The 24,019-nt window shown below is 50.5% G+C and overlaps 2 protein-coding genes across 2 annotated transcripts in view; one reads left to right on the forward strand and one right to left on the reverse strand.

Moving 5' to 3' along the window:
• LOC311355857 (uncharacterized protein) overlaps positions 1-12,223 on the forward strand; it is a gene marked incomplete at both ends in the record, with an annotated part of 39,933 nt that extends 27,710 nt beyond the window's left edge. Inside the window, 5 exons of the mRNA XM_084475674.1 lie at positions 4,944-5,348; positions 5,472-5,579; positions 5,676-8,618; positions 9,663-10,919; positions 12,128-12,223. Of these exons, the coding sequence (XP_084331800.1) occupies positions 4,944-5,348; positions 5,472-5,579; positions 5,676-8,618; positions 9,663-10,919; positions 12,128-12,223 (4,809 nt within the window). The remainder of the gene's footprint in view (positions 1-4,943; positions 5,349-5,471; positions 5,580-5,675; positions 8,619-9,662; positions 10,920-12,127) is intronic.
• Positions 12,224-15,457: 3,234 nt separating this feature from the next.
• cUnh8orf34 (chromosome Un C8orf34 homolog) overlaps positions 15,458-24,019 on the reverse strand; it is a gene marked incomplete at both ends in the record, with an annotated part of 58,963 nt that continues 50,401 nt past the window's right edge. Inside the window, 4 exons of the mRNA XM_084475675.1 lie at positions 15,458-15,576; positions 16,114-16,152; positions 19,251-19,347; positions 20,894-21,369. Coding sequence (XP_084331801.1) covers positions 15,458-15,576; positions 16,114-16,152; positions 19,251-19,347; positions 20,894-21,369 — 731 coding nt within the window. The remainder of the gene's footprint in view (positions 15,577-16,113; positions 16,153-19,250; positions 19,348-20,893; positions 21,370-24,019) is intronic.

The following is a 24,019-nucleotide window of genomic DNA, read 5'->3' on the forward strand; positions in this document are numbered from 1 at the left end:
TTAAAAAACATGAATGGCGTAACACGGAAAATGGATCGACATATCCACAAATGATTGAACGAAAGTAGTAAGTAATCAAGTAACTACATCATCACCAAAAGGCATATAGTGGGATTCACGCCAATACAGTTTTGATCAGCCGTTGTACTCGAACCCATCTCTTTGTGTCTCCTCATCTTCTTTGCTTTGCAGGGACAAAAACCAGACCACACAGCGTCCAGCGCAGCCAGTGAGGGAGCCATCACCATTAGCGACTTTATGATTCATAACCTCCACACAACAAAACCTTTCTGTGGTCCTGTTGAGCTCAACAAGGTTTATCATGTCATCCACCCCTGCCATGGTCAGGGGTTTGAATCCTGCTGGGGCCACCAATGCTCTGAATGTATCCACCCATAGCACATAACACTATAAGCTAAAAAGTTCCACTGTGTTCTTTTAGTTTTACGATAGGTATAAATATCATTGCATTAGAGCTCCATTGTGCCCCTGCCATAATATCTTGTTTCAATCTTCTCCAAGACGGGGATTTAAAACATGCCCAGCACAGCACACGCACATGGACAAGGAAATCACAAATATTTCCACGAGGCGTAAGAAATTATATCAGCCTTAAGATGTTTTGTTTGAAATAAAACAAGGAAAGGCAGAAAGGAAGACCAATGCATTATGAGAGCATGATTCAGTGATTCTTACGCAGCCTTGGGAGACGAGTAGAGTACAGATGAGTCACCTGACACACACACAAACACGCGCACGCACACACACACACACACACACACACACACACACACACACACGGGAACTGAGGCGCACACACACATACACACACAGGTTTGAGGCAGGCACACATACAGACACACACCCAAAGTCAGGTCTGAGGCACAGACACACACACACACACACACACACACACACACACACACACACACACACACACACAGCAAAGAGAACCATGAACTTAATATGGAGGGGTTGAGGAGAGAGTTGAAAGGGAGGGAGAGACAGAGACGGAGTGGAAGATCCTGCCCAGACAGTTTGAGCCTGCTGTGCTCAGACTAAAGGCTTACATCACACATCAGTTAAGTCTTCACACTTGAACGAGGTGCAGAGGACAAAAAGGATCTTCTCTATCCTTGTCCTTTACCCCCCCCCCCCCCCCCCACACACACACACACACACACACACACACACACACACACACAGCGGCGTTTCCTCGCTTGTTCATCTTACTCATAATCCTGCTGGATTTGTTAAACAAATCCTGGGAACAATGTTAAATAAATGGTGATGTTCCAGTCAGGGATCACTTGAACATCTCTGTCAATCCTCCGTGTTATTGAGCACACAAGAGGGCCGACCGTAAACATGGCATCCATCATCTATAGCAGTTCAAATAAATTACAGAACCAAATGAAAAGCCAGACTTTCGTGCTGAAACACTGAATAAATTTTCACATCTGACTTTTGTGTTGAAACATTCAACAGGAAACGCCATTCATTAATTAAACCTGTCAATCCAAGCAAACCACAAAAACGATTCCAAATCAAATTATAATAAGACCTTGCGTTGGAGTGCCAAGAATGCCAAAAACCAAGAAGGCATAACGTTCATTGAATGTTTTGAATTTTCACCTGGTTGATACTAGGTAACATTTTCATTTGCGTTATGAATAAGACAATGTGTTGTTTTTGTATGGAAGCAAATCATTGCCATGTTTTGAATTTTAAAAGCTATTGAATTTTGTTTCGCGAAATGTATACATTATCTATTTCATAACATTGAAATATTATACTTTGAAAACAGGGTAATCCGAAATTATTTGTTTTGAATTCCAATTCAAGCCATAAAAATTCAAACTGAAGTACCAGACCCCTCCACGGTCAGGCCTAAGCAATCGACAATGAAACCCGACAACTTACCGAAGCCCCCGTCGTGACTGACAGATGTGATCTGATTGGCCGGCAGTAGATTAAATTGCATTCAGTCTCGACTGCTTAGGCCTGTGTTTGGAATGCCCTGCTACTACGGTTACATTTTATGGGTTGAATTTTCAATGATGTTTATATTTCCATCAACAAAATTCAATGGCAATGTTCAAAACATTAAGGCAGTGATTTCCTTCCACAGTGCTCCACCTCTAGACCTATAGCAGGAGGCTTCACCCCTTCTAGACCTCTAGAATGAGGCTTCTCCACCTCTAGACAGCGAGCAGGAGGCTTATTTATGGTTAACACTACTCAAGACCAGGAACTACAATCAATACATTAACTAGAGGGGTATTCCATCAAAGTCGCTAACGAAAGCAGCGCTTAGTTCATTAAGCCCAGTTAGAACTAGCGCCAACTTCCACTTGAGGCTAAAGCCGTTCCATCAACGCAGTTCAGCCGCACCTTGCTCAGGTTAGTTCAAACCATGCTTACGTTATCGTGGATTACGCACGAGATATGTAACCAGCCCAGAACCGTGAATGTCGAATCATGGATCAAATGTCCGAGTGGGATCTTTTCCAGCGGCTAACAGAAGCTGCTTGTGGAGGTCTATGAGGAGTACAAGCATATAATAACTCAAAAAGGAAACACCGTAACCATTAATAAAAACAGGAAGGCCGTCTGGCAAAGAATTGCTGATCTGTTGAATGCATAAGTAGTATTAAGCGTAACATATTTTAATTTAATATTGACCATATATTTGAAATCAGGGAGATAGTCTCGAGTTAACGTGTCAGACTTGCACCCGGTCGTCCGGGGTTCAATCCCTACGCAATTAGTAATATAGGAAGGATTACTAGAGAAATCAAATAATTTTTCATGACATTTATTTTCCATTTCTTTGAATATTCTAAATTGACTAACCATAGTATTTATCTCAACAGAAGTGGTCTTGGCTGCCTGCTCACCTGAATGGAATTTATGTGGCTGACAATTTCCCATGCAGCAATGTCTTTATCATTGTGACAATGGCTTCACTATCAGTAACATTAATATTAACATGTTTACCATGGGTTTTTGCAAGTTATATTTGAGTTCTAGGGAAATTGTAAGACATATTTCTTAAATAAAAAGTAAATTGTTAGGCTTACTTTCTCTGACATAAAGGGAATTACAAAATTAAGCCAGCGCCAATAATTATATGATTTACTCTGAACGCGAACTTGGGTCGTGCATACCACAGGGAAAGTGCTAGACCATTCACCCAACTGCTGGTTCCCAAACACAGAATAATATAATAATTTTAATATATACAATATATTTTTATACATATATATAGCTTTGTATAAAAATGTGTTGAGAAAATATCCGTATATAAATATTAATTAATTTAATTATTTTATTTGCATCATTTAATCTTAGCCCCTTAGTGAAAATATACGCTGTTTGTACTTCATATATGTACATTTATGACAAAATCGTGAGGACTAGGCTTGGCGGAACCTTCTGATGGTACAATTGTTGCTGACAGATGGATTTCTCTGAAACACCGCTCAAGTTAGCCTGACAGTTAACCTGCTACCGACCAGGTTAGTTTGGTGGGATAAGTTGCCATGGTTACTTAGTGGCGATTCCCTTAAGTTACGTTAATGGAATGCAACTCTAGCTGACAGAAGCGAGGCTAAGCTAAATAAGCCCGGCTTTGCGCTTAGCTTGGTTGATGGAATACCCCTTAGGTCCTTTCAATAATACTAAAGTGGCAACATCATGTAAGACTCAAAACAATACAACCAGGAGCATAAAACTCTCAACAAGACCAAGAACGAAGGCCCCCTAGTTAACCACTAGATGGGCTGTGGATATACCATTACAAGACACACTAATCTACATCTTCTTTTCTACCCAACACTGTGTGCATCTCTGACACACTTACTTTTCTCTGCTCTATATCTTATAGCTTCCAGTGCATTCATACATATTGTTTCATCTTCCAAACAACATGCATGCATAATCCTGATACCACCTGACATCTTTAAGAACAACATCTGTTCCAACTCATTAGGCACACTGATTATGATTGAGATGCACCTTTGTCAAGCCAATCAGTGCCAGAGAAGAACATGACTAGATGTGTATAATTGTTTGAACCTTCAGCAGAATTCATCACTTCAGTGGAGTTGTAGTTGCTCACCACAGCAACCATGGCTGTTCTAATGAGGTAATTTCTTAATTTTAGTTGACTTCATTGTTATTAATCAGTAGAATGGAAATATTGAAACATTATTTTTTATCTACCAGGGTATTGCAATTGTCTCTTCTACTTGCTGTGGGGTGTCAAGTACATGGTGAGTTCAAGCTAAAGTATTAATTAAAACATGTAGATATCCATGTGCTAACAAGAATGCACAACAGCTTACAGGGAGGGGTTTGCTGAGCCGGAGAAGCCTACCTATGTGCAGCAGCCACCTAGCTACAAGCCCCAGCAGCAGCAGCAGCCTACCAACCACCAGCCCCAGCAGCCGGCTATCTACAAACCCCAGCAGCAGCAGCAGCAGCTGCCGCCTAGCTACCAGCAGCAGCAGCAGCCTAGATACAAGCAGCACCAGCCTCCTAGCCACCAGCCCGACCAGCCACAGCAGCGTAGCTACAAGCCGCAGCAGCCTAGCTACAAGCCGCAGCAGCCTAGCTACAAGCCGCAGCACCACAGGCAGCTGCCTCCTAGCCACCAGCCCCAGCCGCAGCAGCAGCAGCCGCCTAGCTACAAGCCCCAGCCGCAGCAGCAGCAGCCGCCTAGCTACAAGCCGCAGCAGCAGCAGCAGCAGCCGCCTAGCTACAAGCCGCAGCAGCAGCAGCAGCAGCAGACGCCTAGCTACAAGCCCCAGCAGCAGCAGCAGCAGCAGCCGCCTAGCTACAAGCCCCAGCAGCCGCCTAGCTACAAGCCCCAGCAGCCGCAGCAGCAGCAGCAGCCGCCTAGCTACAAGCCCCAGCAGGCTGGCTACAAGCCCCAGCAGGCTGGCTACAAGCCCCAGCAGGCTGGCTACAAGCCCCAGCAGCAGGTTAGCTACAAGCCCCAGCAGCCTCAGCAGCAGCAGCCGCCTAGCTACAAGCAGCAGCAGCAGCAGCAGCCGCCTAGCTACAAGCCCCAGCAGCAGCAGCAGCCGCCTAGCTACAAGCCCCAGCAGCAGCCGCCTAGCTACAAGCCCCAGCAGCAGCAGCAGCCGCCTAGCTACAAGCCCCAGCAGCAGCAGCAGCCGCCTAGCTACAAGCCCCAGCAGCAGCAGCAGCCGCCTAGCTACAAGCCCCAGCAGCAGCAGCAGCCGCCTAGCTACAAGCCCCAGCAGCAGCCGCCTAGCTACAAGCCCCAGCAGGCTGGCTACAAGCCCCAACCCCAGCAGCTGCCTAGCTACGACCCCCAGGTGCAGCAGGTTGGCTACAAGCCCCAGCCCCAGCAGCAGGTTAGCTACAAGCCCCAGCCCCAGCAGCAGGTTAGCTACAAGCCCCAGCCCCAGCAGCAGGTTAGCTACAAGCCCCAGACCCAGCAGCAGCAGCAGCAGCCTAGCTACAAGCCCCAGCACCAGCCGCAGCAGCAGCCGGCTAGCTACAAGCCGCAGCAGCAGAAGCAGCCGCCTAGCTACAAGCAGCAGCAGCAGCAGTCGCCTAGCTACAAGCCCCAGCAGGCTGGCTACAAGCCCCAGCAGGCTGGCTACAAGCCCCAGCCGCAGCAGCAGCCTAGCTACAAGCCCCAGCAGCCTAGCTACAAGCCCCAGCAGCAGCAGCAGCCGCCTAGCTACAAGCCCCAGCCGCCTAGCTACAAGCCCCAGCAGCAGCAGCAGCCGCCTAGCTACAAGCCCCAGCAGCCTAGCTACAAGCCCCAGCAGCAGCAGCAGCCGCCTAGCTACAAGCCCCAGCCGCCTAGCTACAAGCCCCAGCAGCAGCAGCCGCCTGGCTACAAGCCCCAACCCCAGCAGCTGCCTAGCTACGACCCCCAGGTGCAGCAGGATGGCTACAAGCCCCAGCAGCCCCAGCAGCAGGTTAGCTACAAGCCCCAGCAGCAGGTTAGCTACAAGCCCCAGCAGCCCCAGCAGCAGGTTAGCTACAAGCCCCAGCAGCCCCAGCAGCAGGTTAGCTACAAGCCCCAGCAGCCCCAGCAGCAGGTTAGCTACAAGCCCCAGCAGCAGCAGGTTAGCTACAAGCCCCAGCAGCAGCAGGTTAGCTACAAGCCGCAGCAGCAGCAGCCTAGCTACAAGCCGCAGCAGCAGCAGCCTAGCTACAAGCCGCAGCAGCAGCAGCCTAGCTACAAGCAGCAGCAGCCTAGCTACAAGCCGCAGCAGCCTAGCTACAAGCCGCAGCAGCCTAGCTACAAGCCGCAGCAGCCTAGCTACAAGCCGCAGCAGCCTAGCTACAAGCCGCAGCAGCAGCAGCAGCCTAGCTACAAGCCGCAGCAGCAGCAGCAGCCTAGCTACAAGCCGCAGCAGCAGCAGCAGCCTAGCTACAAGCCGCAGCAGCAGCAGCCTAGCTACAAGCCGCAGCAGCAGCAGCCTAGCTACAAGCCGCAGCAGCAGCAGCCTAGCTACAAGCCGCAGCAGCAGCAGCCTAGCTACAAGCCGCAGCAGCAGCCGCCTAGCTACCAGCCGCAGCAGCAGCAGGCTGGCTACAAGCCCCAACCCCAGCAGCTGCCTAGCTACGACCACCAGGTGCAGCAGGATGGCTACAAGCCCCAGCCCCAGCAGCAGCCTAGCTACAAGCCCCAGCCCCAGCAGCAGCCTAGCTACAAGCCCCAGCCCCAGCAGCAGCCTAGCTACAAGCCCCAGCCCCAGCAGCAGCCTAGCTACAAGCCCCAGCAGCAGCAGCCTAGCTACAAGCCCCAGCAGCAGCAGCAGCCGCCTAGCTACAAGCCCCAGCAGCAGCAGCAGCCGCCTAGCTACAAGCCCCAGCAGCAGCAGCAGCCGCCTAGCTACAAGCCCCAGCAGCAGCAGCAGCCGCCTAGCTACAAGCCCCAGCAGCAGCAGCAGCCGCCTAGCTACAAGCCCCAGCAGCAGCAGCAGCCGCCTAGCTACAAGCCCCAGCAGCAGCAGCAGCCGCCTAGCTACAAGCCCCAGCAGCAGCAGCAGCCGCCTAGCTACAAGCCCCAGCAGCAGCAGCAGCCGCCTAGCTACAAGCCCCAGCAGCAGCAGCAGCCGCCTAGCTACAAGCCCCAGCAGCAGCAGCAGCCGCCTAGCTACAAGCCCCAGCAGCAGCAGCAGCCGCCTAGCTACAAGCCCCAGCAGCAGCAGCAGCCGCCTAGCTACAAGCCCCAGCAGCAGCAGCAGCCGCCTAGCTACAAGCCCCAGCAGCAGCAGCAGCCGCCTAGCTACAAGCCCCAGCAGCAGCAGCAGCCGCCTAGCTACAAGCCCCAGCAGCAGCAGCAGCCGCCTAGCTACAAGCCCCAGCAGCAGCAGCAGCCGCCTAGCTACAAGCCCCAGCAGCAGCAGCAGCCGCCTAGCTACAAGCCCCAGCAGCAGCAGCAGCCGCCTAGCTACAAGCCCCAGCAGCAGCAGCAGCCGCCTAGCTACAAGCCCCAGCAGCAGCAGCAGCCGCCTAGCTACAAGCCCCAGCAGCAGCAGCAGCCGCCTAGCTACAAGCCCCAGCAGCAGCAGCAGCCGCCTAGCTACAAGCCCCAGCAGCAGCCGCCTAGCTACAAGCCCCAGCAGCAGCAGCAGCAGCAGCCGCCTAGCTACGACCCCCAGGTGCAGCAGGATGGCTACAAGCCCCAGCCCCAGCAGCAGCAGCAGCCTAGCTACAAGCCCCAGCACCAGCTGCCTAGCTACAAGCCCCAGCACCAGCTGCAGCAGCAGCCTAGCTACAAGCCCCAGCACCAGCTGCAGCAGCAGCCTAGCTACAAGCCCCAGCACCAGCTGCAGCAGCAGCCTAGCTACAAGCCCCAGCACCAGCAGCCTAGCTACAAGCCCCAGCAGCAGCAGCCTAGCTACAAGCCCCAGCAGCAGCCTAGCTACAAGCCCCAGCAGCAGCCTAGCTACAAGCCCCAGCAGCAGCAGCAGCCTAGCTACAAGCCCCAGCAGCAGCAGCAGCCTAGCTACAAGCCCCAGCAGCAGCAGCAGCCTAGCTACAAGCCCCAGCAGCAGCAGCAGCCTAGCTACAAGCCCCAGCAGCAGCAGCAGCCTAGCTACAAGCCCCAGCAGCAGCAGCAGCCTAGCTACAAGCCCCAGCAGCAGCAGCAGCCTAGCTACAAGCCCCAGCAGCAGCAGCAGCCTAGCTACAAGCCCCAGCAGCAGCAGCAGCCTAGCTACAAGCCCCAGCAGCAGCAGCAGCCTAGCTACAAGCCCCAGCAGCAGCAGCCTAGCTACAAGCCCCAGCAGCAGCAGCCTAGCTACAAGCCCCAGCAGCAGCAGCCTAGCTACAAGCCCCAGCAGCAGCAGCCTAGCTACAAGCCCCAGCAGCAGCAGCCTAGCTACAAGCCCCAGCAGCAGCAGCCTAGCTACAAGCCCCAGCAGCAGCAGCCTAGCTACAAGCCCCAGCAGCAGCAGCCTAGCTACAAGCCCCAGCAGCAGCAGCAGCCTAGCTACAAGCCCCAGCAGCAGCAGCCGCCTAGCTACAAGCCCCAGCAGCAGCAGCAGCAGCAGCCTAGCTACAAGCCCCAGCAGCAGCAGCAGCAGCAGCCTAGCTACAAGCCCCAGCAGCAGCAGCCTAGCTACGACCCCCAGGTGCAGCAGGATGGCTACAAGCCCCAGCCCCAGCAGCAGCCGCCTAGCTACAAGCCCCAGCCCCAGCAGGCTAGCTACAAGCCCCAGCAGGCTAGCTACAAGCCCCAGCAGGCTAGCTACAAGCCCCAGCCCCAGCAGCAGCTGGCTAGCTACAAGCCCCAGCAGGCTAGCTACAAGCCCCAGCCCCAGCAGCAGCAGCAGCCGCTGCCCCAGCAGCAGCTGGCTAGCTACAAGCCCCAGCCCCAGCAGGCTAGCTACAAGCCCCAGCAGGCTAGCTACAAGCCCCAGCAGGCTAGCTACAAGCCCCAGCAGGCTAGCTACAAGCCCCAGCAGCTGCCTAGCTACGATCCCCAGCAGCTGCAGCAGCCGCTGCCCCAGCAGCAGCAGCAGGCTAGCTACGAGCCCCAGCAGCAGCAGCCGCCGCCGAGCTACAAGCCCCAGCCGCCGCCGAGCTACAAGCCCCAGCCGCCGCCGAGCTACAAGCCCCAGCCGCCGCCGAGCTACAAGCCCCAGCCGCCGCCGAGCTACAAGCCCCAGCCGCAGCAGCAGCCGCAGCCTAGCTACAAGCCGCAACAGCAGCCGCAGCAGCCTAGCTACAAGCCGCAGCAGCCTAGCTACAAGCCGCAGCAGCCTAGCTACAAGCCCCAGCAGCCTAGCTACAAGCCCCAGCAGCCTAGCTACAAGCCCCAGCAGCAGCCGCCTAGCTACAAGCCGCAGCAGCAGCAGCAGCCGCCTAGCTACAAGCCCCAGCAGGCTGGCTACAAGCCCCAGCAGGCTGGCTACAAGCCCCAGCAGGCTGGCTACAAGCCCCAGCAGGCTGGCTACAAGCCCCAACCCCAGCAGCAGGTTAGCTACGACCCCCAGGTGCAGCAGGATGGCTACAAGCCCCAGCAGCAGGTTAGCTACAAGCCCCAGCAGCCCCAGCAGCAGGTTAGCTACAAGCCCCAGCAGCTGGTTAGCTACAAGCCCCAGCAGCCCCAGCCCCAGCAGCAGCAGGTTAGCTACAAGCCCCAGCAGCCCCAGCAGCAGCCGCCTAGCTACAAGCCCCAGCAGCAGCAGCAGCAGCCGCCTAGCTACAAGCCCCAGCAGCAGCAGCAGCAGCCGCCTAGCTACAAGCCCCAGCAGCAGCAGCCGCCTAGCTACAAGCCCCAGCAGCAGCAGCCGCCTAGCTACAAGCCCCAGCAGCAGCAGCCGCCTAGCTACAAGCCCCAGCAGCAGCAGCCGCCTAGCTACAAGCCCCAGCAGCAGCAGCCGCCTAGCTACAAGCCCCAGCAGCAGCAGCCGCCTAGCTACAAGCCCCAGCAGCAGCCGCCTAGCTACAAGCCCCAGCAGCAGCAGCAGCCTAGCTACAAGCCCCAGCAGCAGGCTGGCTACAAGCCCCAGCAGCAGGCTGGCTACAAGCCCCAGCAGCAGCAGCAGCTGCCTAGCTACGACCCCCAGGTGCAGCAGGATGGCTACAAGCCCCAGCCCCAGCAGCAGCAGCAGCTGCCTAGCTACAAGCCCCAGCCCCAGCAGCAGCAGCAGCCGCCTAGCTACAAGCCCCAGCAGCAGCAGCAGCCGCCTAGCTACAAGCCCCAGCAGCAGCCGCCTAGCTACAAGCCCCAGCAGCCGCCTAGCTACAAGCCCCAGCAGCAGCCTAGCTACAAGCCCCAGCAGCAGCCTAGCTACAAGCCCCAGCAGCAGCAGCCTAGCTACAAGCCCCAGCAGCAGCAGCAGCCTAGCTACAAGCCCCAGCAGCCTAGCTACAAGCCCCAGCAGCAGCAGCAGCAGCCTAGCTACAAGCCCCAGCAGCAGCAGCAGCAGCCTAGCTACAAGCCCCAGCAGCCTAGCTACAAGCCCCAGCAGCAGCAGCAGCCTAGCTACAAGCCCCAGCAGCAGCAGCAGCCTAGCTACAAGCCCCAGCAGCAGCAGCAGCCTAGCTACAAGCCCCAGCAGCAGCAGCAGCCTAGCTACAAGCCCCAGCAGCAGCCGCCTAGCTACAAGCCCCAGCAGCAGCAGCAGCCGCCTAGCTACAAGCCCCAGCAGCAGCAGCAGCCGCCTAGCTACAAGCCCCAGCAGCAGCAGCAGCAGCAGCCTAGCTACAAGCCCCAGCAGCAGCCTAGCTACAAGCCCCAGCAGCAGCAGCCTAGCTACAAGCCCCAGCAGCAGCAGCCTAGCTACAAGCCCCAGCAGCAGCAGCAGCAGCCTAGCTACAAGCCGCAGCAGCAGGCTGGCTACAAGCCCCAACCCCAGCAGCCGCAGCCTAGCTACAAGCCCCAGCAGCCGCAGCCTAGCTACGACCCCCAGGTGCAGCAGGATGGCTACAAGCCCCAGCCCCAGCAGCAGCCGCCTAGCTACGATCCCCAGCCCCAGCAGGCTAGCTACAAGCCCCAGCAGGCTAGCTACAAGCCCCAGCCCCAGCAGCAGCAGCCACTGGTTGGCTACGATCCCCAGCAGCTGCAGCAGCCGCTGCCCCAGCAGCAGCTGGCTAGCTACAAGCCCCAGCAGGCTAGCTACAAGCCCCAGCCCCAGCAGGCTAGCTACAAGCCCCAGCAGGCTAGCTACAAGCCCCAGCCCCAGCAGGCTAGCTACAAGCCCCAGCAGCTGCCTAGCTACGATCCCCAGCAGCTGCAGCAGCCGCTGCCCCAGCAGCAGCAGCAGGCTAGCTACGAGCCCCAGCAGCAGCAGCAGCCGCCGAGCTACAAGCCCAAGCCGCAGCAGCAGCCGCAGCCTAGCTACAAGCCGCAACAGCAGCCGCAGCAGCAGCCGCAGCCTAGCTACAAGCCCCAGCTGTAGCAGCCACTGCCCCAGCAGCCGCCTAGCTACAAGCCCCAGCAGCAGCCGCCTAGCTACAAGCCCCAGCAGCGCTTCCCTTTACCACTGTAACACAGAAGTTGTTATCTTTCCCAGATTACATTGGGTATGTTTGCTTCATTGAAATCCTGACATATGAAGTGGTCAATAACTGTACAAATGTATTTACTGGAGTTCCAGCAATGACTTGCATCTACTTTCCAAATGAAACGGGTCTATAATAAAATGTAAAATTTCAAATTGTGTTATTGGTTATTGGCAAGTCTGAATGTGGACACCTGGCAGGACCAAGTACACTTACGCTCTTTCTACGATAAGGCAGTCGTTTCTTGTATGTCTCTTAATTCATGCTCCATCTTTCATCGATCAATGTTGTGGATGCAATGGAATATAGGATGCATCGTAGCAGCAACATTTAAGATGATCATGTTGAGTTCTGCCTGTTCTGCCTCCATGCTGTCTGTGGTCAGAACATAATTCTAAATTGAATTGTGTGCATGAGTGTGTCAAATTATTGACTGGGATTTCCACAATATAGCTATGGGTTGAATTACAACTAGAGGTTAAACTCTAAACAAACATCTTACACCAGTTGCAGATATTTTAATTTATTTAAGAATTTTTGGATGGGAAACAATTCTAAACATGTTTTTATTTAGTATTTTCCTGTTACATCAATGTGTGTGTGTGGCCCTGCCCAGCAACCAGACCCCGTCCTCCGCCGCCTGACGTCTGGCCAGGGCACGCTGGCGGCAGGGCCGGTGTCGCGCGCTGCCCTGTCCACCTGCAGTCCTTGAGCAACTGAAGCCACCGACCCTGCTGCGGTGAGGCGTGGGGGCCGCGCCTGGGCCTGGGCTTCCGGACCAGGTCCCCTTTCCCCTTCCCTGACTGGAGTGCCACGGCCTCTGTGCCAAAAGGTGATGATGCCCCAGCCACGTCCACCCAGGCACCCCAACGTGTCTGCAGGTCCGGGCCGATGATGCACGAGTGCTGGATGTCGGTGAGCAAAAACTCGTGCCCCACCCCTAATGCCAGCAGCTGTCAGAATTGTGGACACCCGTGTGAATGAATGCATCTCGATGCCTTTTCAGATAGGCCTGCCTCCAATGGCCAAACTGAAGAATAAATTCAAGAATATAGTCCCAGGTCAGCCACTTGACTGTTGACGGTGGTCCAGAACTGCAGTAAGCAAGTGGCTTATTGTCTTGGGTGGGCCACTGGTGGGCATGTGACTTTGAAGAAGCAGGACCGTTCATAAACATAAGGCCCCCCATAGCTACCAGTCGTCTGAATTTATTCGTTTTGAATTCACCTCTTTGAAGTTAAAATATGTCATTTGAAGCATTACCATTTTAAAAACATGATTTCAAAGTTGTTACTTTAATGTTCACACATTCAGATGCAAAACTTCAAGTTGCAGATATTCCAAATACATTACGCATTACTCGTCAAGTGGTCAAAAACTACAGACCATGGAATTAAAGCCATGAAAATTCCACCTAAAGTATGGCATTCCAAGGGCGTCCTCAGCGATCAAACCGACTGGTGGTGTTAGGCCATACTACATTCCATGTCCAACTCTCGCGCATACACACACACACACACACACACACACACACACACACACACACACACACTTAACTTAATACACCTTCTTTCACTACCGTTGCAGCCTTTCAAGTACACAATGTTTGGATAATGATTATTACAATTGTTAAACATGCCATGTTCTCCCCGGTAGCTTGATTTGCACTTTAGCTTACATTAAGTCCCTAGCAGCCAGGCGGTGAACATAGACCCAGCTCAGCCAGTTGACGGTCATGACCGTTGACGGTGGTCCTGATCTGCACTAAGCAAGTGGCTTATTGTCTTGGGTGGGCCGCTGTGCCTGTGACTTTGAAGAAGCAAGACTGTTCATAAACATAAGCCCCCCCCGTCCGTCCGTCCGTCCGTCCTACAGTAAACATACTGTAGGATAACTGAGGTTTCCAACTGAAAACAAGATTCTATACAGGATGTGAGATAGAAACGCTGATTCCTGTTGGTGTAGCGTGTGCGGTTAAGACTTCCTAGGTTCACTTTTCATTGCATGTTATACATCGCAATAATTAAATAAATTACATCAGTGTGACACTGGTTTTTATCAATGTTCAACTGACCATCTGGTCGCCATCTCCTTTAACCTTATTATAACCATATCCAACCTTAAAAAGCTGCTTGACAGTTTGCGGATGGAACATTTTAGATGTCCTTTCTCTCAGTCAGCAGACACATTACCAGAAGGGAGAGCTTTTGAAAGATGAATCCTTTCCACAACTGTGGCTGTAGATATTCCAATGTCTCTCTTTGCTTTATAGTGCTGCTGGCATTGACAACAACAAAAAGAGCTGGCCTAACAGAAAGTATTCACCAGTGTCAAGTAAGAACCACTTGTACAGACCAATGTTGCAGACCAATACAATTACATCCTTTTGCCAGTCAATATCAATCCACTCCGATCGGAACACATTGTTCATCGGAAATGTGTCTCGTTTTAACACACAACGAAAAACAGGTCTACATGATGACATTCTTCTTCCTTCGAAAAACCAACACCACATTTCCAATGACCCTGAGTCAATGTGTGAAACGTTATTAATCCTAGTCACAAGATGGGATTCGAACAGCAGAACGGGGCAGTGGATCGGTACTCAGATACATTCCTAGAGCTGGAGGATCAGACCCTCTGGGTTTGATATCTGACGGTCCCATCACACGACCGCGGGTTAAACCCGGCCGTCAAACACACAAACATCACACAACACACGGCCCTAATGTAAAACATTTTTACTTGTCATTACATTTTGTGAGCATGGCAAAGGAGTATAACACCAAATTATCAATGCATCCCCAATAGCCCGGGTGGTCAGAGAAATATGTTGCATTCGCAAGTACCTTCCATGACGGTTTTATCCGAAGTGGCTTTCTGTGGATGTGGATATATGTCACACAGGTACAGGTAGTGGGGACAGGTTCCCATGCTCAAGGAAGACCACATATAGACTGGGGACATTCGCGTTGGCTCCATGTAAGCTTTCATCGCCCGAACCACTCAACAACCACTCAACCACACAAAATATCCACTACTATCCACCACTATGAGTAGTGACATGAATCAAATGAAAAACAAATGGTCCACAATTTCATAGTCTTTTTTATTGGCTCTTCAAGAGGCACAATTTTCAAATTACAATCCACAGGCTCTTCGATTCTTGTTTGCATGTCAAAATCATATAAAAGTCATACTTAAAAAATCAAAAATGTATAATTCGGACACTGACAAAAACAGAACCTGACAAGTAATTGTGGGAACCGAAGGGTTTTTCGATAGCATAACAGCATTCTTTGTAATCTCTACAACTATATCTTTCAAAATGCTACATCCGGACAGTGCATATAAAGGATTTTTTTCCTCTAAACATACATTAGTGTGTGCTGCCCTAAACATAATTTATTATTGGGCTTCAAAAAAGAGTACATCTCTTTTATTTTTTTTTCTTCAAGTTCAATCGCATGCTAAAGGGCAGACAAAAATAAGTAGCATATTGCACTTTTTTTTTCTTCTTCATGTGATATCATAGAGATTTACTATGCTACATTGTCTATGAAACACTAGCATTTGTGAAAAAGTATACAATCTCTTTATTATTCATATTCTAAAAAAATAATTGTCCCTGTACACATATTCAAAATGTCCAGTGGTTTGCATAATAGTTTGATTGGATTAGTGTCCCTGGTCTTTCGTCGTTAAAGGCCTGTGAAAAAACACAAATATCAGTCTCCAGTCACCAGTCACATCAGACACATTCAACCACTAATAACACTAATAACCCGGCAGATATTATAAAACAGACCCCTTAATATTTAAATGTCCCAAAGAAAGAAAAAAGTGAATAATGATGCCCGGCACTACTTGACGGAACTCCAAACGACCGTACTTAAGGCAATGCATTCTGGGAAACGGGTGATTGTGGGGGGGGGGGTTGGGGCCTTCAGAGCTTATGGTTTTTTGGTTGCCGTGGCAGCGCCTTGGCTTCTCCTGGATCGCTAGGCAGCCGGCTGGCTGCCGGCTCTGTGATCTCCGTCCAGACTGGCACAGCCAGGCTGCGAACTGTGGGCACCCCCGGAGCCACAAGGCCCGCCGCAGACAACCTTAACCCAGACTGACTCCCCACTCCTCCCCTCCTCCGCTCCCCCCTCCGGTGTTGACGCTGAGAGGCCGCCCGCAGCCCGCCGCCGCATGTAAACTCAGAAACCCAGAGTGACTTAATGGAACTGGGCAGGGGAGAGCGCTCCTCAACCCGAGGCCGTCTCCCCACAGCAGAGGAGGAGCCACCTCTGCGCAGACCTTGAGGGTTATTGATAGGTCTATAAACAAAACTCTCAGAAAACAGAAAACCATTGAAGGTAGTTTGTGTGGCCCGCCACAGCTCGACAAATGTGTTCATTGACAGACAGGCGGTGGGGACACTGTCAAAGCAAGACACTCGTTACTAACTAGCCCCCTCCCCCCCAAGAGACGCGCCCACCGTGGTCACAGTAGTCCCGGGTGGTTAATGTAAAGGGGTGATGATCATGCCAAACTATCTGCTGCAGGTGTTGTGGTGTTTTTCCTTTGATTTGAGGTGTGTGAGCAGACGGTTGTTACCTGAAAACACTGATCTCTTCTTGGCGTCTCGTACTCCGCCTGCAAACCACACATTTCTATGTTAGAAGTTACATTCTCTCTCTCTCTCTCTCTCTCTCTCTCTCTCTCTCTCTCTCTCTCTCTCTTTCTCTCTCTCTCTCTTCGGTTCTACTATCCAGTATGTAATACGCAGTGTTGTGGAGTAGCGGAATACATGTACCGGCGTTACGTATTCAGAATACAAATTATAAGTAACTGTATTCCGTTACAGTTACAATTTAAATAGTTGGTATTTAGAATACAGATACATTGTTGAAATCCATGGATTACATTACAATACTACAATACAATACTGTTTCACGAGTTTATTCACTCTAGGGTGCTTTCGCACCAACAGCCGGCCGAGACCTTGATAAAGAGGTGGTCTCGGTTCGCTTCCAAATAAACTCTGGTGCAGTTCGCTTGAGATGTAAAAGCGAACACACCTCGGTCTGATCCAGTTCTAAAAAGCATACGCCTCTTTGGACGTAACAGGCCCGCTCAGCCACGCACATTATGGGAATTATTGTTTGATTAGCGGTAACAGCATAGTAACAGTTTAGTATTCAGAATACAATACCCAGATTGAGCAATGTAACGGAATACGTTAGAAATTACATTTTTGGGCATGTATTCTGTATTCTGTAACTGGATACATTTTTAAAGTATCCTTCCCAACACTGGTAATACGTTCCAAAGCATTACCTCCTCTCTTCCCCGGACATTTCTAAGCATTGATGTAAATAACCCGTCCCCCCCACCCCCCACCCTGAAATAAGATTGTGTCCTTGGTCGCTGTGACAACAGCCCTTCCTGTACACTTGACAGGTGTCAAACGCTACGGTGGTGATTCCATGGCGGGGCGCCTTATGTTTAATTCATGGCACTCAGTGGTGTGGTGGAATCGCTTAGTCCCAAACAATGAATAACAAAAGGCAATGGAAGTGAGAATGAGGACAAACTCCTTTTCATCTCCGGTCGCGGTATGTGCGGTTGGCCTCATTGTGGACATTTGTAAAATAACAGGAAATAGCTCTGGGTTTTTTAGCCCATTATTTAGCGCTCACTATGGACCTAGAGCTGGCCGTGACGCCCGTGCAGGATCGGGGCCTGAAAGGGAAGGTCACGGGTCTAACGAAGCCAGCCATGTACAAGTATATACACATGCAAACACACACAGACACACACGCAAGCACAAACACACACATACACACTCAAACACACACACACACACACACACACACACACACACACACACATACACACATACACACTCAAACACACACATACACACACGCTAACAAACACATACACACACACAAGCACATGCATGCATACAGACAGACATGGTTACAAACACACAAACACACACATACACACATAAAGGCACATGCACACATAAAGACAGACACAGTTACACACAAACTACTTAAACTTACACTTACTTTTACAGACACAAAAAAAGTGTATTGAAAAGGAAAAGAAAGACCCATGCATACAGGATCAGAGACACACACACATACACAAGCACATGCATGCAGACACACACACACACATTCATACACAATATTATTTCTAATGACTCCTTTGTCACATATTGCAGCTGTTTGCTCTATGGTTGTTTGTGTGTGTGTGTGTGTGTGTGTGTGTGTGTGTGTGTGTGTGTGTGTGTGTGTGTGTGTGTGTGTGTGTGTGTGTGTGTGTGTGTGTGTGTGTGTGTGTGTGTGTGTGCGCGTGTGTGTGCGTGAATCTGTATGTGGCCCAGTGCTTCTCTGTGTGGCTCACATCCTCTATAAACACATCATCAACCCAACCCAAAGTCATTCATCTCCTCCCATGTGGTTATTAGGAAGGGGAAAAAAATGAAATAAATAAATACCCAGAATAATGTGCCAAACAATATCAATGGAGAACTTAGTCACGTAAAGGAAATATTTCCACTTTTGGTGATGAGTGAGTCTCTGGTTGGCCGTAAAGCTGTCCAACTTGGATTCCCACGTGCACTCCATTTTCTGTTCTTAGTAGCGGCTTGTAACCTTTTGTTGTTTACTTTGAAAATAGCAACATCTGGCAGTAAAGTGCAAACTGGAGTGAGTCATAATCGATCAACAACATATTTTAAGTGTTTTCTCTTGCTCACACCTTACCTTTTGCCCCTCTGGAAGAATGTGTAAAGCAATTCAACTCTGTGTAGCTAGAGTATCACTTTCTAGAAATATAGATATGTATATTTATATAAATAGGAGGATCAGGGCGATACAGAATTCTCACCATAAACGTTAAGAGAGCATGAATTTGATTAGACCTTGGCGAATTGAACACCACACTTGGCAAACGTCTGAGACGCGGCCTGTATTCCTAAATACATTCGTAGGATTTATGGAGTGGAACCGTGAAGGAGTTCCGATGAAATGCAAAGCCATTTTCAATATGACATTCTGCACCGTGTCCAAGCCAGGCCATTATTATGATTGGATTTACAACTTACAACAGAGGGAGAGAGAGAAAGAGAGATAGAGAGAGAGAGAGAGAGAGAGAGAGATGGAGAGCAAGAGAGAGAGAATGAGAGCGAGTGAGTGAGAGAGCAAGAGCAAGTGAGATAGAGAGAGCGAGTGAGCGAGCGAGTGAGCGAGAGAGAGAGAGAGAGAGAGAGAGAGAGCGATGGCCGACTGTCCAATAGATTTTAATGGAGATGAATCTCTTAAGACTTGCCAGGAAACAAAAACCTTTGACGGTGTATTCCCACTCAAGGATTACTATATATCCATGGAACAAAATGTACGCCTTTCTTATTGTGCTTGACCTGTCAATTTGAATTTCTCAAGGAATCGTTAAATGTACATGTAAACTTCACAATGGATGTGATGCCCTTTGAAAGTACATGTATTAGTAACCAAGAACAGGACGTGACCTTCGTATCGCATCAAAACGGAAATTGAAAAGTCGACATTAGAAGTGCGGTGTGCAGTAATACATTGTGACCTGTGTGGATTACTGACAAATTCAACTTGGGCTCCAGCTCGGAGGATGAGACGAAGTGCGGCGCTTTTACTTTGGAAGAATAAAAGTGTGTGTGACTGGGACAGTCATAGCAATGGTACGCTACTGCGATCACTCACTTCTGTCCTGTTCAGGCGGTTCCAGCATGTCGCCCTCTGGGTCACTGGGAATGTGCCAGGGCTGCCTGATGCCCTGTAGCTGCTGGTAGAACTCATCCTGGGAGGAGTGGGGAGGAGCAGGGGGGAGGAGAGGAGAGGAGACGAAAGGAGTGGAGGGGAGCAGGAGGAGGAGAGGGAGGAGAGACCAGGGAGGGGGAGGACAGGCGGCCAAGAGGAGGGAGGGAAGTTGTGGTGGGAGGATGGGGGGAGAGGAAAGGACAAAAGGGTAGAGGAGGGGGGAGAGAGAAGGTGAGGACAGCAAAGGAGAGTGGAGTAGAGGTCGGGGGGGGGGGGGGAGACATAATGGAAAAGAGGAAAGAGTGAGAGAAGAGGAAAGAAGAAGATGAGATGGGAGAGCGAGAGCGAGAGAGAGGACAAGAGGGGAGAGGGAAGGCAAGGAGAGGAAGGGAGGGGAGAGGGAAGGCAAGAGGAGATGAAAGAGATGACAGAGAGGAAAGACAAACAGAGCACGGGGTTAGAAAGTCCTAAACGATGGCTCTAATTAAACACAACATCACACTGAACCATGAGCAGAGCAACCCTCTAGAAAGTCCTAAACGATGGCTCTAATTAAACACAACATCACACTGAACCATGAGCAGAGCAACCCTCTAGAAAGTCCTAAACGATGGCTCTAATTAAACACAACATCACACTGAACCATGAGCAGAGCAACCCTCTGAGACATCCACACTGCACCGAAAATGAACAAAAACAAATGTGAACCAGAGTACGTGATGATTCACAAGTGCAGCATCATTCAAACTCACAGCTGATTATATATTCCTTCATATCGGGTATACCGCTGGGCAAGGCCTTTGGAAACATACTGCTCATGAGCAAACCGTGCGCGCTCCTGGCTGAACACAGTTATCTTATTTCTCAAAGCTGAGGCGTAATGAGGTTCTTAAGGTCAGAAGCGAGGCGAGACGGTCGTGGAGCTCAGCCCTGCTGGGATAAGCTGTGAGAGCAATGGAAAATAAAGGAACAAAGCAGCGTCTTTTGTTCAACTGGTGTTACCCAAAAGGTTCAGAGTTCCACTGCGAGAGCAGCCAATCGACAGGGCTGAACCCCTAGTAACTCAGCCAGGTGGCCCCAATCAAGGTTTGAAACGCTTCTGTGGCGTTTGTGATAATCTGGCTAGCCGTCTACCAACACGTTGACGGCTAGACGCTCAAAAGGGGATTGATATATTTCAGACGGCCATTAATAGCGATTTCAAATTAATTGGCTTTTAGTAGACCATTTAATGAGAAAACCTCATGGAAAAGAACCAAAAAAGTTCAAATGCTTCATGCTTCAAGCTATAGGGAAAGTCTTAAACAGTGAACGGTTACTACTATATAGACTATAAGAAGCACATGAAATTACGAAATAAAGACCATGCCACACAGCCATGCTCGGTTTGGGGACAAAGTGGTCACTGCCGTGTGAGTGTGAGGCACCATCTCAAATATCAGTGCCTAGAACTGTAAGTCGTTAATTAACAAAGATGAGCATTTCATGACTACGACACAAAAAAAGATCTATAAAGAACAGGCCGATGATTTTTGCGCAGGTGTTGAAGGCAAAAAAAGAGATTAAAAAAAAGTGTGATATCTCACCTCAGAGAGGTAGGCCCGTAGGCTGGCCCCCAGGCTATCCGTGGTGCTCAGCCCAGGTGGAGTGAGCAGTGGTCGGGGACGCATGGGCTGACAGGTGGGCGTCACGGGCCGACTCCGGGACCTCCTGAAGGTCACCTCCTTGTGGCCTCCGGAGCGTGACATTAGGCTGTTGGGGGTCAGGGGCCTGCTGGGGGTTCTGGGCGTTTGAGTCCTGCTCCCCGGGTTGCTGACGGTCCGACCGCTGGACAGCGAGGTGTGCTTAGGGCTGAGCATGGGGAGCCCCCCGGCGCTGGGCTTGGAGGAGAGGCCGCCGGCGGGGGACTGGGGCCTGGAGAGCAGGCTCTGGAGGGGCAGGGTGTTGGGCAACGTCCTGTGGTGGAGCAGGGGGCTGAGGAGGGCGCTGCTGGCCGGGTTGTTCAGGCCTCTGCCGGTCATCTTCCCGGCCTCTGCCAACTTGGCCAGGTCCTTCTCCACCTCTGCAGGATGAAAGGACAACGATATACTCACATTTCTGAAAGTATAACGAGAGAAATTCGATCATAGAAGTACATTCATAGAAGAACCATCAAAGAAGTACAATCGTAGAAGTACCATCATATAAGTGATCACAGAAATAGGATGAAAAAAAGATAGGCTCATAGAAGTACAATCATACAAGTACCATCGTAGAAGTATGATCCTAGAAACAGAATCATAGCAGTACCATCATACAAGCACAATCATAGAAGACCAATCATAGAGGTACAATGTTAGAAGAACAATCAGAGAACTACACTCATAGAAAACGAGTAGGGCATTGTAATTTAAGACCAGGGAGAGGTTGTGTTTTGGGGAGTACGTCAGAGGCTGCATTCTCATCGGAGTAATCACATCCTAAAAGACAGTTATTATCCAGTCTTCGCCCCTGGTCACGGTCGAAAGTGTTTGTAGACACGGTAAACAGTGGTGAATCGTGCTTCCTCTGGTGGAGATGAAGGCTTCCTAAGGGCCTTTCAGCAGCGCCTGGTAATGTTTTTCTTTTCATCATCCTCTCTTGTCTTCATGTTACCGGGAACCCTGGTTTGTTTGCTCCATTTGGTAGTCCCAGAAAGGCTTTTGTTTGTGCAGTAGGTGATGTAGCCAAGTCCTGCGATTGGCAGCTGGGTCATTCTTTCCTGGGCTTTATCCCGTGCATTTCTTTGTAGGTTCTTGGCCCGTAGGAGCAGACCCAACATAGCGCTCAGAGATTTGAACAGGAGAGGGAGAGTTTTCACCCACGAGTCACGACGATCCCACGCCTATTCCCGGTGCCAATCGTCTAAGACGAGTGATAATGTCTGAATAACCCGTAGAGACGTGACAGGGATTAAGGGGAAACCTCAACTTCCTTGCTTACGAATAACAAACAACATTATTTTTCCACGCAAAAATGCAAAACACATGCTCCCTTTTCCTGAGCTTTTTATCCGGGATGTATGGAAAGCATAAAAAACAAAATGTCTGCCATACTTCTCTGAGGGCCGCTTTGGGACCTTCTCCGACTTGTTTGGATAATAACCAGAATGTGTAGTTCAGTCTGGTTCCTCCAGTGTTCCATGCATTTAATGCAGTGACATGCGTAATTGAATTGCAGTTTCTGCAAGGAATCAACCCTGATTATGGGGTAGGTTAAACGTTACAAGCAGAGATACAGAGCAGAAGTTGAATTGCACAATCTCAAAGGCACAGCCCATGTGTCTAATAACCAGCGTGTGTCATCAATTATATTGTGTCCGTGTTTGGTTGAGGCGTAAAAGTCTTCTACATATGTTCCCTCTCTTGACGTTCAGATAGGGGGGGGGGGGGGGGGGGGGGGGGCAGGGAAAAGTGCTGATGGGTAATTAACTGACATCATTTTGATATAGAACGGCGGCCGTATGCAACCATAACTTTTTTTTTTCCAGAGCCACATGCTGAACATTTGGCTGTTGAATCGATGAAGTACGATAAGAAAGCAATTAAAACTAAATGATTGTTCATTATAAATTATATTATACGTGTGGTATCATCATCATCTCTGGACGAGCTGGGGAAAAAAAAGACCAGATTTCAACCCTGTGACCCTTGTGCAAACTCCACCGTGATCACACCCAGACACACTGTTTGATTCCACCGTAAACAGGATACGATGAGTAGCAACCAGTTCCCATAAAGGTGGTATTTTTATCCCAAATTATTTACTGATGTCATAATAAACACCCCCCGCACCCCCCCCCCCCCCCCCCCCGCACCCGCCCCCGGCTTCTCGGTAGGAGAAGTCGAGGCGTGTCACGATAACGCTCCAGAGCGTTGCTCTTCGCGGCTCGCTGTTGCGTTACCAAGTAGCCTACGACAACCAGCTGTGGGGAGGGAGAGGTTTCCATGACGGCTGACTGTGTCCAACGTTGACGTTACTGCGGGCCCTTTGCACATGTGCAAGATATAAAATGACAGCTCAAGAAAATAAATCAATGATACGGCAAAACACATGCGGTATTAATCTATGACAATTTCTGTCTGATCCCGCTTCTCAGTAGGAAGACGGCAGAGAGGGATGAGGGAGAAATCGAGATGGGAGGAGGGTTGGGGGGGGGGGGGGGATGGAAAAAATGGGGGGGAAACCGGGAGAGACAGAGACGCAGATCTCATCTTTGATAGTCTTTGATCAAGCAGCAATTGCGCTGGGAGACAGGGCAGCAGCACGCTATACATCCATTCAGAACTCGTGCAATCTTTATTGGGCTTGTTTTTCTGAAAAGCATTTCCTTTCTATCGGAAGGACGTGTGCAATTGTAAGCCAAGCACAATGGATATGCTACCCGGGCTGCATTCCACTCTGTAAACACCAGCGTCTCGGCCGGGATCTCTGTTTGGGATCTCAATGGGAGAAGGCTGTTTAGACACCTAAATAAATGCGAAGAGATTTGAAGAACTTCAGCATCAAAGTCAATTGCAAACAATTCAGATCCTATTGTTGACAGAAAAAGCTCTGTTAAGCTGCAATCATTTATTAAAGACTATAAAATCAGTTTGCTTACATTGTCTTTACCCTGAGCCTGGTAATACTTAGAGATTTTTTTTTGAATTTTTTTTTTCAAACTGCCAATCGCAGATTGCCAATCGCCCACT

This window comes from Micromesistius poutassou (genome assembly GCF_964030765.1).
Source record: "Micromesistius poutassou genome assembly, chromosome: 11".
NCBI classification, from domain to species: Eukaryota; Metazoa; Chordata; class Actinopteri; order Gadiformes; family Gadidae; genus Micromesistius; species Micromesistius poutassou.